Below are 16,406 nucleotides of genomic sequence, written 5' to 3'. Positions count from 1 at the left end.
ATCATAATCTTGAAGCCTACAGTCTTGAAAGTCATAATCTCGAGACCATACTATCGAGAGACCAAAATGCTGACTTGAACTCCTGCGTTTGCCTCCTGCAGGACCCAAGTTAGCACTCATTCTTGGTTTCACACTAGCAGGGGGATTCAGTATTCAAGATTTTGTAGACATTGTGGGCTTCAGCATTTTGGTTTTTCGCTATTATGGTCTCATGATTATGATCTTCAAGACTGGGGGATTCACGATTGTGATGGTAAACCTCAGAAAGTGCCTTAGTGAAAAAGCAGGAGTTAGTACCCAAGCAGGTCTGATTTCTTTTATCCAGTAGAGGGTTTATTTCACATAACAAACATGTTTTTGAACCTTTCTGATACTTGTTACATCTAATAGAAATATGGCTGTTCAGAAAACAAATGTGGGCACTGCTAATACTGACGTTTCAAAATGAAGAAGCCAAGGTATGCCTGTGATAAAACAGAAGCCCCAAAGAAGAATTAATGTCCTGACTGGGGGTTTCATGTAGATAACTCTTTTAGGAATGGCTTGAACAACTGACATTGGGACAGGGGACTACTCTTCATCATATCAGGAAAGTCTGATGTTGAAAACGTGCTCCTTAACACAGAAGGATAGATGATGATGGCAGATTAAGAGCCTATATCTAAGCAGCTAATTCAAAACTAAATGGATAGACTGGAGAGCCTACTTAAAAAAAATAACAGGTTATTTATTTTGTATAAGAGCTGTCTATAGAGTGTCCTGGCTTCTGCTATTTTTTACATCTGACTGAAAACACGCTTGTACCATGTTCCAGTCATCTACCACTGTTTTATGGCGAAATAATACTTTATTATATCTCTCCTAGGCCATCCAACTTGCATCTTCAGATTGTTTCTTATCTATATTGTTTTACTACTGTAGCCAATTAGACTATACTGATTGTCTACGGTTTCTTCTTATGTTTTCCCTGAAGTATTTGTTGGTTCAGTCAAAAATGTCAGGATACGCCAAAGTTTCAAGAAAATAGATAACTTTTATTCATAACAAGACAGCAGCTCAACAAAAACAATATTTACACTTAAAACATCTCAAACTCAATTGACAATAGCTTAGAAATCACAATGCATCATGGACTAGGTATTTTCTTAAAAGAGCTGTCACAGATTAGTCTTAAAAGGGCTATGACTATTTTATATCTATAGTTATATATATATATATATATATATATATATATATATATATATATATATATATACATAAAACTGCTACATATAAACAATATAGTTATTCACAAAACATTATGAAGTGTATTGTCGGCATTGTTTTTTTATTGGTGTAGATTTAGGTAACTAGTGCAAGTACTTGTAGAGACACTGTTTTTATGAAGAAACAGGAGATCAAATAGGATTTGGTCTTTTGTGGCTCAAAATGCAAGACACTAGTCACCCCAGGGCAGCCAGTATGCTATTGAGAACAGAGTTGTGCTAATCTATTGGGATGACTCAAGGCCTTGGTAAAGCTGAAGTTTGTATATTGACATTTTATTCCTACGCACCAAAGTAACAGTTCTTAAGCAAAAAGAAATACATAAGTGGTATAATTCATGTTTTTGCAGATTATGTTGCATTACTTAGAATGCCACAATTACACTCCAATAGCAGGAAAAAAGACAAGCTTGCTAAGCACCTTTCTGTTGTCAGAAAGGTTCCTGAAATGTTTTTGTTAAGCACCCTTAACTGCTGTTAAGATCAGGTCTTTTCTGAGGGTTACTAGTGGGCATTGCTGTCTGGCAAAGAACAGTAGCAGAAAGAGAAACATTTAAAAGCTGTTAGATATGTCACTCTCACACTTATAATCAAAAAGTCTAGCAGACTGAAATGTCTAACAGCTTTTAAAGCTGTTTGTTTTTCAAAAGGACATTTCACGGCAATGCAAATGTTTTACCAACTTTCAAAGCCATTTTAAACTGGTAAAGTCCTTTGCCTTTCAGTACTTTTGGTCTGCAACTGGTAATACAAAAAATTATGAGTGGGTCTCACTGATCAGAACTCTTTTCATGTGTTGTGGACATAGATGACAAGATTCACCCTGATAGCTTGTCTTGCTATCTGTGTCTTGAATGCATAATAAGTTGATTATGATTGGAGACCCAGTCATAATCCTCTGTGACTCACGCACTTACTTTTCGCAACATTAAGACAAAATGATCGTAACATAGCATACATTACAGATAGCTATAACAAAACAAGATCCTTTTTTGTGCTAGGAAGCTATCCTCTAAAGGACAACTTCCACTCAAAACAACAAGAGCCCTAAATAAACAGCTTCTGAAAAATGAGTGGTCTTATCAGAGTATTTCCATGTGGCAGTTTTTCAATACATAATGAAAATGAGAAGGCAACATCTAAGTTATGAGAAAAATTGTCAAATACAGGATAAACTGTGTGTGTGTGTGCGTATATATATATATATATATATATATACATACACACTGCTGTACGTCAGTAACAAAAATAAAGCATTAATCCAATTAACATGGAAACTGTTACATCAGCAGCCTTAAGTCATCAGTCCAGGAATGCAGCATTACAGCACTGGCATTGCTAACTGTAATTACTTTAAACCATCCCAAAACTGTAGTTGTACATTTCATAGGCAGTTCATCTGTGTGGTTGTGCTCTAATGTTTACAGACCATAAGGCTGATCATCACACACAGGAACACTTGTCAGATATTTATTGTCATGCAAAATTTAGAGATATGTTTTATGAAATGGGCAACATGAGGATATGTGGAAGATTGTTAAGAATACTTGTCCATGCATTTTTCCCACTGTGAATACAGTACATGACTATGTACCTTACGTTTTCCACCCTGCATAAGTACATTTCCAAACAGTATTACCAGCAAACTGCATTTTTTATAACACCATTTGTTAAGGGATGGTGCCTTAACTTCTACCTATTTCTTAAGGGGGTTAAGAGGGTGCCAACCACTCCTCCTCAAACATTATTAGAGATGATGCATCATTCTGAAAGTCTTAATTACTGCTAAATACTTGTTAAGGAAATAAATGCATCACAAAAGCTATCAAATGACCTCTGCTGCTGCATGATGTTATAACTTTCTGAAATACATGCAGGGTTTCATGCAGCAAGCTAATCAGTGAGTGTGCACTATGCCACTACATTAACATTTCTTATTTATACTGAGTACATGGCATTAGCCAGCATTTTAACAACAGCATCAGCAAGCATAAACACTTGCTGATATGCTTGACTTGCTGACCACTGCACTACATGGGGTTATGGTCATCTTGACAAGTTGTTCTCTCTACTTGTCAAAGGTGCCTGCTACACCTATGGATTAAAGGAACAGTACTTAAACTACAGTAGCATCATACACAGTCCTGTACATGGCATGGTTTTGGCTTGACTTGTTTAGGGGACAACTACTACAGAGGACAGTCAAATCTCATCATGGTACTGATACCCCATTTTGTGAGCACTTAGCTCTTCTCTACCATAGGTCATTCCTCCATTAAGAAGAGATCACTACAACCCAGTGTCACTCACTCATTCCCTGTTGGCTTAGTAATATTTAATTGTTACAAAAGGTAAAATAAGTTGCAGTGGGCACCATCCATCATTGTAAAATAAATCATTGCATTACTATATGCAGCAAGAGATATTTTGTATTGGTGTTACAGATCTCCCCTTCCCTTGAAATAAAGAAGGACTTACTTTGTTTCTTAGCTCAGTGGAAGCTCCAAATCCTAAAAGGTACTTGGCAATTTCACAATATCCTCGTTGGGCAGCGAAGAACAGAGCAGTCGAACCTGACTGGGAATAAAACAGAAAGCTGCATTTCACATTACTGGTAAATATTACTGGTATGTGCATTTAAAACAGAGACTCCAGGTGTGAATGAAAGTGGGTGTGATCCTTCATGTAATGAAACACCCATTACATCAGGCCTAAACATGTTCAGTTCAGAAAAAAGCGTACTTAGCAGCAAGGAGTTAAACCCTCAGCATCATCATTTTGCTGCCTTACATAATTTATTATTAAATGTTTGGAGCTGCACCTTTGCCTAATAAAACAAAAATACAACATGACATCATTCAGTCAGTCAGTCAGTCTATAATTAAATCAATCCAGTTAAGCAGTTATGCATGTAACTAAAAGAAGTTGTAAACTGATAAGGATGTGTTAAATGACTTGAAGCATTTGGTCAGGAGTTTCATATCTTCTCTGCCACTGAAAAGGTCAACTAATTTGGTAATGCAGCAACATTAGTTGCAACTCTGTATTCTGTATGATTCTTTCCATATTAAAATGAATGAAATGCAGCAACTTAATATGGAAACAGGGAAAGTAAGTGAAGAAAGATCTACATTATACACAATAAAAGGAACAGTCAACATTTGTTACCATATTTTCAAAGTATCACTGTCAGTTATTTGATAGTCAAACTGTCAAAAAACAAACCAAAAGGTTCCGAACCAGCAGGTGTAAAACTCCAAAGGTTTATTAGGAAATGTAAAAGTAAAGTGCTTTTCATCTCCCTTAGTAGGAGGACTTCTTCAGACAAAGGAAAAAATCATCAAACACAATTTAAAACCCAAAAAAGGGGGGGGGGTTACAAAATTACAAACAGCTGCCTTAATTGAACCCACTGACATACCTTCACATTTAAAGTTGTATTACATTAAAAGCATAAATAAATGTCTACTTAGTGTAGACAGGGTGTCAAACATAAAAAAGTTTTCAAAAAAGAAACATGAACTTGATAAAAGTAACCAAGAATGTCTTAGTGAAGATTCATGAACCTAATCAAGTGTAAATACTGTTTGTTTCCCTTAAAATACATTTTAGCAAACAACTTTTCATAGGGTAAAACAAAACTCATACAGAATCTTGTGATTAAAAATAAAATAAAATGAAGTAATGCTTGCAACTAAGTATATACAAGTATAATATCCATTCCTTAACAGAAAAGGTAGTAAGGAGTACACATCTCTAATGCATAATGAAGAATCAATGAATAAATAAACAAACAGTGCAACTCAACTAGGAGTCTGCAATAACCGGAATTTCAAAGACGTTTCTAATAAAATAAATGTTATTTCTAATGTTAAATAACCGAATATGTTTATTTCTGTGTTAAAAATCTAACACAGAAATTGCTTGTCATTTCAATGCCAACAGAATGCAACGACAGTAAATGAAAAATATTTTTTTTTAAAATGTTCCTTGAGCAATGGGTAAAGCACCAAGCTGCGATGAGAACATTTTCTAAGCTTTTAGTATGCACAGTTGTAGCAGCCAAAACAAGTCAAAATGCAGCTGTTTCAGAAAAAATATGGCAAGGCATTGCGTGGAAGACACGTCTAAATCAAAACAAACAAACCGCCGGATTCACAAGATGGTACTTCATTCAAGAACCATGCAGGTGCTAAGCATGCGAAAAAGGCGGATAGCCAAACAAATGAAAAATCAGTTCACAATCGTGCCCATGAATACGGCACATTGTTCTGCAAATGAGTTTGTACTGTGTGCGAAAAAGGTAATAAATAAAGTAGCAGAACACAAAAGAAAGAAAGAAACGCAACACCTAAGTAAATCCACAGCTGTTGGTGTTCAATGACATTGACAATAGGTAAACATAGCACTTCAAAATACCGTGGGTCTAAACATTAAGGTCTCATTGTTGCTTACGCAAAATGTGTGTGTGTCTAGAAGTAAGCAAAAATCAAGTCAGACCACAATGCAGAACCTGACAAAAATAAAACATACAAATCCTGAACAAACCTATGCAAAACTGTAAGTCTGAATGACAGCAAAGTTTATTTTGACTTTGACTTAAACATGAAATTGCAAATTATGTTAACCATCCAACAAGGGACATAAACAGGCACACAACTGAATAACTAAGCTAGATGTAAAACTGCAGGCTGTCTAATGTCTCATAAAGTACAGTAAAAGGTAATGCATGTTTAGGCTGCTTATGTACACTATCTAGGAGAACAGTGATTTCTGAAAGGCCTAGAAGGCTGTAGCAGACAGCAAGGGAAGAGTAAATTTCAAAGGAAAAGGGTAAGAGTAGTGTGGATTCCTAGATCCAGATAAATGACAATGCATATAGCACCATTAAGTAGTTTCACAATGAAATAGTTTGGTGCAAGGTATAAAGAAAATAAGAGTGTAGAACAGTATGAATAACAGAGAAGGAAGTGGTTCAAGTAAGTGAGAAGCCTCATAGCAAAACACTGATAGGCTGGAAGAAAGATGAAGTGACATTAAAGACTGTCATGGAATTCATCTGGGTCTTGGATGTTGCCCAGACCTAAAGGGAAACATTCCAGAGCCTGGACCCACTAATGCAGAATACCTCTTTCTTTGAAGTTTGCTTGTGCTTAGATATAGTTATGGTGTAGCATGTGGTTTATGAGGGTGGCCCATGGTGGTGCAGCGGTTAGCATTGTCACCTCACAGCAAGAGGTTCTCCAGTTCGATTCTTGGCTGGGGAGCCTTCTGCGCGGTATCTGCATGTCCTCCCTGTGGTCATGTGGCTTTCATCCGGGTGCTCTGGTTTCCTTCCACATTCCAAAGACATGCAGTAGGTGGACCGGACACTCTAATTTGACTGTAGTTGCAAGTGTGTGCGCGAATGAGTGGTATGGATGAACTACCATGGCAGGGTTAGCCACCCGGCAGTGTAAACCTTGGCTCAAGATGATTGTCACTGTTGAAAGTGGCACCCCGACCCCATGAGCAAAATGGTAAAAAGGGGTTGAGGATAGATGGATGTGCTTTATGAGGAGTGCATAGTAAGACTGTGAGGAATAACAGACAGCTTGTTAGCTAGGGGAGCACAAATATGATTTCAAAAAGACAGATGTAGTAGTCATGGAGTCTGATTCTGAATAGGAAGGAATCTGATAATGAATAGGATGGAGTATGATGCTGAATAGGTGGAAGTATGATGCTGAACAGGATGGAGTATGATGGTAAATAGAATGGAGTATGATGCTGAATAGGTTGGTGTATGATGCTGAATAGGATGGAGCATGATGTTGAACAGGATGGTGCATAATGCTAATTGGGTTAGAGCATGATGCTGAATAGGATGGAGTATGATGCTGAATAGGTTGGTGTATGATGCTGAATAGGATGGAGCATGATGCTGAATGGGATGGAGCATGACGCTAAATAGGTTGGAGCATGATGCTGAATAGGATGGAGTATGATGCTGCATAGTTTGGTGTATGATGCTGAATAGGATGGAACATGATGCTGAACGGGATGGAGCATGATACTAAATAGGTTGGATCATGATACTGAATAGGATGGAGTATGATGTTGAATAGGTTGGAGTATGATGCTGAATAGGCTGGAGTATGTTGCTGAATAGGACTGAGCATGATGCTGAATAAGATGGAGTCTTATGCTGAATAGGCTGGAGTATGATGCTGAATAGGTGGGAGTATGATGCTGAATAGGTGGGAGTATGATGCTGAATAGAATGGAGTATGATGCTGAATAGGTTGGAGTCTGATGCTGAATAGAATGGAGTATGATTTTAAATAGGCTGGACTCTGATGCTGAATAGGATGGAGTATGATGCTGGCTAGTTTGGAGTATGATGCTGAACAGGATTGAGTATGATGCTGAATAAGTTGGAGTTTTATGCTGAATAGGCTGGAGTATGTTGCTGAATAGGATTGAGTATGATGCTGAATAAGTTGGAGTCTTATGGTGAATAGGTTGGAGTATGTTGCTGAATAGGATTGAGTATGATGCTGAATAAGTTGGAGTCTTATGCTGAATAGGGTGGAGTATGTTGCTGAATAGGACTGAGTATGATGCTGAATAAGTTGGAGTCTTATGCTGAATAAGGTGGAGTATATTGCTGAATAGGACTGAGTATGATGCTGAATAAGTTGGAGTCTTATGCTGAATAGGGTGGAGTATGTTGCTGAATAGGACTGAGTATGATGCTGAATAAGTTGGAGTCTTATGCTGACTAGACTGGAGTATAATGCTAAATAGGCTGGAGTATGATGCTGAATAGGTGGGAGTATGATGCTGAATAGGTTGCTTTGCATGGAAAAATGAGACAACGACTAGAACTGTGTCAGACCTGGCTTTGATATCTGGCAAAGCAGGTTTGAAATATAATGCAAGAAGCTTATTCATTTGCTGCCCCACTTGTCTTTCTGCCTTTTATCTTTCTCACATTTACATTGCTCTTCTTACTGCTGTACTAATATTATCCCTCTTCATCATCTTCTTCCTGTGTTCTTATTCTCACAGAGAATTCTCTTCTCCCAAGTATTTCCCCTGACACCAGTATATCATCCTTGAATGTATATATTTTAATGAATATGAATGTGTGTGTGTGTGTGTGTGTGTGTGTGTGTGTGTGTGTGTGTGTATGCAGATGACACTACCCTTATATGCCATTCTCCAACACTTCATCAACTCCAGCTAATCACACAAAAGTCCTTCTCTGAAACAGAATCTTGGCTATCAGAATCTTAGCTCATACTCAACCCAAAAAAAAAAACAGACAAACAAAAAAAAGCAAGCAAACTCAAGGTCTTCCAAACCTCCAGATCCTCCCCCACTACCACTTTATTTTTCACTACCAGTAACAGTACTATAATCACTCCTGACACACAAACCAAACTGCTAGGCATCACCCTTAACAATAACCTAAGATTTGACCTTCATGCCTAACAAACTATTAAGAAAGTTAACAAAAATGAGCACTTTGTACAGGAACAAAAAAATCTAACCAGATAGCTATTGCCAGAACTCATCTTTTATAATCTCTCCTATATGCTTCTCCAATCCTTATTAATGTTAAAAAAAAAAAAAACAGATCTAAAGAAGCTAGAGCAATGTTACAATAAAATAGCCAAATTTGCTTCTGACTCCCCAAGTCATATACACCACTGTGACATATTGAAAAAACTGTCTTGGCTAGAACTCCCACATCTTCTTAGGTTCATAGGTTCATAGGTTCATACTAGGCTATCTGCCCTAGGGCATTTATAAGCCTAGCCAGAGTGTGTATGGCTTTTGCCACCCATATTAAATTAATTTTGCTATGCCCTTTTTCAAGGTTAGTATACTGTGCCTCTGTCTAACAGTGACACAGAAGTGATACCCGGGGTAAACCTACGATCTCCCATCCACTCATCAAGATTCCTCTTGAAGAGAGTCAATGAGGGACTCTGCCTAACCTGGACTGGGATTTTATTCCAGAGTGAAGGGAGCCTCTGGGTTATGAATCTGTCCCTCCAGCATGTCCTATTTATTTCAGTGCTGAGGTTCAAGTCCCTCAAGCGCGTAGCTCGATGGGATTTGGATTGTCTGAGGTGCAGCATGACCATTAATTCCGGGTTGGACATGGCTTTATACGTCAGGCACAGATCGCCTCTGAGCAGGCAGTATGCCACTGAGTAGAGCTGGAGTTTCTTTAACTGGGCAGCATACGGCATCTGTTTGAGCCCCTTGATCCTCTTGGTGAGGTACTTTTGGGGTCTTTCCAGTTGCTGCAGGTGTCTGGTAAGGTACATCCCAAAAGGGGCATTGTACTCAATTATGGGCCTGATGAGGGATGAGTAAAGAGGCACGATGACCTCCCCTGATCTAGATGTGAATCACTTCATGATTAGGTGGGCTATATAAAATGTTTTTCTAACCACTTTGGCCACGTGGTTGTCAAATGAGAGATTGCTATCAACTTGGGTCCCCAGGTCCCTAATTACTTCTTCTGTACTTAATGGATTACCACCTATGTGGTAATTTGTGGGCACTTTGTTTTTGCCAAAGGGGATGACTATACACTTTTTGGCGTTTAGCTTGAGGCCGTGGCTCTGGCACCAGTTGTCTGTTTCTATGAGGCCCTTTTGGAGGATGTTTGTGTCAGCTGGAGAGTCTATTATGGTGCCCAGTTTGCAGTCATCTGCGAACTTGGTCAGCCACAGTCCTTCCATGTTGGGCTGTACCTCCGAGAAATATATACCGAACAAGAGAGGTCCCAGGACTGAGCCTTGTGGGATGCCACTTGTAACTGGTTTGGAGTCTGACATGGCTCCAGCTATTCAAACCATGTGGGTTCTGTCCTTGAGCCAGTTTGCAACCCATCTAGTGACATAGGGGTTTATATTTAAGCTGGTGAGCTTATCTATAATGCCCGAGTGGAGTATTGTTTCAAAGGCTTTTGCGAGGTCCAGGTAGGCTGTGTGGACCACCTTCCCCTTGTCAATGGCCTTGGTGACTGTTTCAAAGAAATTGACCAGGTTCAAGAGGCAGGATCTGCCCTTAACAAAGCCGAACTGGGTAGGATCCAGTGTCTGCAGGTCCCCAATATCTTTATTTATAAGGTCCATGATGATCCTTTCCATAGCTTTGCAGACCAAGCTAGTGAGACTTATGGGGCGATAGTTTCCAGGATCCGTTGAGGCACCACCTTTGTGGAGAGGGACCACTGTTGCTGTACGCCACTCTTTGGGTACATATCCTGTAGTAAGGCTGAGATTGAACAGTAGTTTTAGGTTTGGGTTTAGCTCTTCTTGGAGTTCATCTAGGACGCAGCCCGGGATATCGTCTGGACCCATTGATGCTGTGTTTCTTGCTTTGGAGAGGGCAGCTTTTACCTGAGCATCTGAGATGTCAGGGGGGCAGCACTCTGCTGGGATAGATATTAGCCCTTTTGATGGGGAGGGGGGGAGATGTTTGTGCTGAACCTGTCAGCTAGGATGTTGGCAGTGTCTGTGGGTTTGGTGTATTTTTTGTCATTTTGGACTAATTCTGAGCATATCTGGGAATTCCCACCCAGGTTCCTAACATAACTAAAGAAAGCCTTGTGATTATCCTTAGTGTCCTGTGCAAATTTTCTCTCGAAGCTGGCCTTAGACGATTTTATGAGTGCCTGTAGTTTTTTGCTAATACTGATCAGAGATGCCTTTCCTTTTTGGGATTTTGCTCTATCATGTAGTAGCTTCCTCCTTCTCTTGTATAGTTTGTTTATGGCTGGGGTCCACCAGACAGGACATCTGCCTTTGGAGGATTGGGTCTTAGTTTTATTTGGGATTGCATGATCCATGCATTTTTGAAGGTGTTCATAGAATGCGTTTATAAAGGATTTTGCGGTCTGGGCCGTATTATCCACAGGCCCGGGGGCTTTGAAGCATTCCACCTTGGTTTTGAGGAGTGTGAAATTTGCTTTAGAGAAGTTTTTCACTGTGGTTTTCTGGGCATGGGGTGGGGTCGGGATGTGAATATCCAGTGAGATTAGTTTATGTTCTGATCTTACCAGTGAGGGATACACTTCTGGTCTGGAGCATAGAGTCCCCATGTTGGTGATGATCAGGTCCAGTATGTTTTCTCCTCTTGTGGGAGTGGTAACAAGTTGTTCCATAGCATTTGAGTTTATAAATTCTAGGAAACTTTGGGCTAGGGTGTTGGAGCTAGAGTAATGCTCCCAGTCTATGGTTGGGTAGTTGAAGTCACCCAATATAATGGTGTTTGGAGAGACCTTCATATTTTCCAGTGTTCTCAGGAAGGCCGAGTGGGGTTCCTGGGTTTGGGAGGGTGGTCTGTAGCAGGCTATAAACTGGAAGGCAGTTTTACCCACTGTTAGTTGCACATGGATAGTCTCTGATGCTTCGTGCTGTGCCACCAACCTGGAGGTGTGAGTATCTTTGACGGATATTGATACTCCCCCTCCTTTTGTGGTTCGGTCCAAGTTTTGGGGCCGAAAAGCATGGTATGAGGTATAACCTGGTAGTGCTGGGGTGCTCTCGAGAGCCTTGAATTAGGTTTCTGTTACTGCACAGATATCGATGTTCTCCATGCTAAGGAGAGTTTCGAGTGCATGCATCTTGAGGTTTAGACTTCTGGCATTGAGTAGCATTACTCTTAGTTTCTTATCCCTTGTGATACCTATGGAGGTGGGTTTGTCTTTTGAGCCTTGCCTAAAAAAGGCACTATGGGGGTAGCAAGAGCCTTTGCCAATATCTGAAAGCCCAGGGGTGACAGGTGCAAGCCGTCCCTAGCGAAGCATCGTGGCTTGTCGAGCGTGTCATCCCAGGCTGACAGGCATTGGATCCCCTTTGAATGACACCAATACTTAAGCCAATTGTTGTAACCATGGCTTACAATATATTATATCATGCTGACAAAACAACCGTACTACAAAACATTCTCCAAATGTATTCAACCAGCCATTCCCTTCGATGAACTAACGCTTGCTTACTGCAGGCTACCAAATCAACAAATACCGCCAGAGACTCCCTACACTCCCATTGTGTAGCAAAACATTAGGACTCACTTCCATTAAACATTAGAACTACTACTAATTATAATGAGTTCAAACACCTGCTCAAAACTTCCTTGCTGAATCTTGGCTTTGTACATATACTACTCCTGGCTAGTGCAGTTAAACTTCTCCAGTATAAATCTCTCTGCAATATGTGCTATCAAATTATCAGCATGTCATTTTTGAGTACCATAACTATCCTGCAGGTTTTTATTATATTCTAATCTTTCTCTTTTTGTGCCTGTTACTAATGATATATATTCTATTGTATATATGCAACAACTGTAATATCTCTGTACTGCTATGTATTTCTGTTTGTGGAGCTTTTCTCTCTGGGCCTCCACTGAAAATGTTTTTTTAACCCATTAGGAGTATCCCAGTAAACAAATGTTAAATATATATATATATATATATATATATATATATATATATATATGGGTCTAGGTTAGAAGATCGACAGCCGATATAACCGACAACGGATTAGCGGGTGCCAGATAATCGACACTCGGAAGACCGACGCTACGGATGAACACGCCGACGCCAGGGATAGTGAGTTGGAAAGAAGGCTGTGTGAGTATGCGGTGGTGACGGACGTTAGGGTGCGAGTAAGGTAAGTGTGGATAGTGACAGTCTGTGGGGATAGGGGTGGGTCAAGTGAGTTAGGGTTAGGGCGCGGGTTAGGTAAGTGTGTGGTAGTGGTATTTTTTGGGTTAGGGGCGGGTTAAGTGAGTTAGGGTTAGGGCGCGGGTTAGGTAAGTGTGCGGTAGTGGCAGTTTTTTGGGTTGGGGCGGCTTAAGTGGGTTAGGGTTAGGGGCGGGTTATGTAAGTGTCTTGGTGGTGGTATTTTTTGGGTTAGGGTGGGTTAAGTGAGTTAGGGTTAGGGCGCGGGTTAGCTGAGTGTGCGATAGTGACGGACCTTAGGGTAAGGGTTTGGGTTAGGGTTGTACATAGTTGTGTGTGTGAGGTTTAGTGTGGGTTTGTGAGGATTTTGGTGTGCTTGTGTTCTGTGTGTGTTTTTGGATAAGGGGATGTGTTTTGTTAGTTGATTGTTGTTATTGTGGTGTGTGCAGTGTATGGGGTTTCGTGTTTGTGGACCGTCGGTTACTTGTTTGTCGGGCATGTGAGGTGTCGTGTTTATGGTTTGTTGATAATGTGGTGTCGATGTTTCTGTTGTCGGTGAAAGTGGCTGTCGATCTTATGACCTAGAACCATATATATATATATATATATATATATATATATATATATATATATATCTGTGTGTGTGTGTATACACATGGGTGTGCATGCGCCAATTGGTAAAGAAAGATGTAGGGTCAAATCTCAGTCTTAACAAGAGATATAGACAGAAAGAAGAATATGAGGAAAGTATTAGTAAGCAATAATGCCTGACAGGGTAGGCATTATCAGGGGAAACAGGCTGCCCAGGGGAGTTGTGGGGCCCACCCCAGTGGGTGTTATTTCACTTAGATAATAGTCTATATTTTAAATGGTTTTGTATTTTTTTGTTAGCATATACATTTTTTATATTTTTGGTGCAAAATAGTTTCTGTATAGTGCCTAATGTTAGAAACTTGCTGCAGCATGTGTCATTTTTGGAGGAAGTATTTTACACTGAAAATATAAATTATGTAAGTATTTAATGTACACACACACAGACACAACTTGCACAGTACTATGCATTCAAAGTCTTTAAAACTGAGCATCTCCATAAGCCAATATACCTTCATGCCACAAACAGACCCTTTTTCCACTTCACAGAAATGTAAACCACACAGCAGCAAGGCAATGCCATCTATCGTCTTCTGATTGTGATTTACATATTTGATAATGGGAAGCCTATACACAGACATACTTCATTCATTCAAGAATTAATTATATTAAGTAAAAAAAAAAACAATGATACCTAGAAATGAATCAATGACTAACACTGGGAATACATATTTCATTTTCAGTGCTCTGTCAGTAGTATCATGTTTAACACTGAGGGGCTATGGGACAAGGTATATGAATGATGCTTGCATATTCTTTCTTTATTTCTCTCTTTCAAGTACAATAAACTATATATATTAAGAAGCATGAGAAACTTCAGCAGCATGTCTGGGAATGGAGGGTAGGTACTGAATGGATACTGTTTTTGGCTTCATTCTATATCCTACTGTCTCCCAGTCTTCAAAGGTGAGGCTAAGTAAACAAAGTACTAAGTCGCTGGCATTCCTGTACATCAGTGTGTGTGGTGTGCTTTACTAGTTTACATGTGCTAAGATTATTTTACCTGTCTTTGCATATTGATATCTGCTCCTTGCAGGACCAGCTCTCGTACACAGTCCTTGTTTCCAGCATATGATGCTACCATGAGTGCTGCAGTGCCAGCCTGCAAAAAAACAACAAAAAAACAAAATTAGAATCCTCACTATATTACTCCTAAACTCCTGTTTATCGAACCAGGAAAACCTATACCAATGCCATATGGCAAAGTGCCCTAGTATCAAGCCTTACAGATATGGGACATCATTGCAACAATCTTTGCATATTATAATTCAATAAGATCACTGGAGCAGGAAACATCCAAATATATTACTAAATGGCTGATAATGAAAGTATGCATTTAATTAGAAATGGAGCACAATAGGAACATATTTCATTAAGGAAACATAACATGACTTAACAGTTTAAATAAAATGTATTGTTTAAACTGTGTTCCTAAGTCCATATTAGTATTGCTACAGCATTTACTGCCTGCTCACATACTGTCTCCCCTGAGCAAGCAGCATATTTTTAAATGAGGTTCAAAATACTTAATAGAATTAACTATTTAAATTAATTTCTAATTGAATGCAGCCATAACCTGGGAATGTGAACACATGCTTTGTCCATTAAGCATTTTGGCATAATGTTTCATGGTCTAGTAAACAAACTTTGATATAATGTTAAATCTCTGGCTTTTCATTTAGTTCCTTATCAGTAATGAAAAAAATGCCTTTGCATCATAAATTCTTTCTCCTAAGTTCTTTGGTTATTCATATCATTTTCTTCATATTCCATGCCAGTTGTAAGCACTGGTACAGAGTTAGATGGGCTTTTTGTTTATAGGTTCATAGGTTGGTACTAGGCTATCGGACCTAGGGCCTATACAAGCCTAGCCATAACAATTCCCTGGCTATTTCTTCCCACAGTATTTACTTCCCTGGAACCCTGTCTAGCAGTGTGACTGACGTGATCCCCGGGGTGAATTTCCTATCTCCCATCCAATCATCAAGGATCTTTTTGAAGAGGGTCAAAGAGGTGCTCTGCTTGACATGTATGGGCAGTCTATTCCAGAATCTGGGGAGTCTCTGGGTCAGGAACATATCCCTCCAGCATGTCTTGTTCATTGTGATGACAAGGTTTGGATCCCTGGAGCATGTGTCTATGAGGGATTGGGATTTCTTTAAGTGTAGCATGTCCAACAGCTCTGGGTTTGACATGGCCTTGTACGTTAAGCAGAGATCGCCTCTGAGTAGATGATATGTGACAGAGTATAGGTGGATTTTTTTTAGATGGTCAGCATAGGGCATCTGCTTTACGCCTGTGATTCTTTTAGTGAGGCATTTCTGCAGCCTTTCCAGTTGTTGCAGATGTCTTGAGAGATACATACCAAATGGGGCGTTGTGGCATTGTATTCTATATTGGGTCTAATGAGGGGTGAGTACAGTGGGACAATGATCTCCTTTTTTCTGGATGAAAAGCCCTTAGTGATGAGGTGTGCCACATAGAAGGATTTGTGGCGATGTGGTTATCGAAGGTGAGACCACTGTCCACCCATGTCCCTAAGTCTCTTATCACACTTTCAGTGTTTAGTGTACTGCCACCTATGTGGTAATTCATGGGTACATGTTTTTTTCCCAAGGGGGATAACTATACATTTCTTAGCATTGAGCTTGAGCCCATGGCTCTGGCACCAAGCATCTGTTTCTGTAAGGCCCTTTTGTAGAATATCCACATCATTTGGGGATTCAATAATGGCTCCCAGTTTGCAGTCATCTGCAAACTTTGTTAGCCAGAGTCCCTTAGTGTTGGCCTGTACTTTA

General features: G+C 39.7%; 1 protein-coding gene across 2 annotated transcripts in view; it reads right to left on the bottom strand.

Annotated features, from left to right (window-relative positions):
* The window catches only part of ANKRD29 (ankyrin repeat domain 29), a 648,684-nt gene that overhangs the window by 452,847 nt on the left and 179,431 nt on the right, over nt 1-16,406 (bottom strand). For both annotated transcript variants that reach the window (XM_044065358.1, XM_044065359.1), the window contains exons 3-4: nt 14,612-14,710; nt 3,744-3,842 (exon numbers count right to left, since the gene is read on the bottom strand). In XM_044065358.1, coding sequence (XP_043921293.1) covers nt 3,744-3,842; nt 14,612-14,710 — 198 coding nt within the window. The remainder of the gene's footprint in view (nt 1-3,743; nt 3,843-14,611; nt 14,711-16,406) is intronic.

The sequence above is a fragment of the Protopterus annectens genome, chromosome 3.part0 (assembly GCF_019279795.1).
Source record: "Protopterus annectens isolate FY-2018-M chromosome 3.part0, PAN1.0, whole genome shotgun sequence".
Taxonomy (NCBI): domain Eukaryota; kingdom Metazoa; phylum Chordata; order Ceratodontiformes; family Protopteridae; genus Protopterus; species Protopterus annectens.
This window is presented reverse-complemented; position numbering and strand designations above follow the sequence as displayed.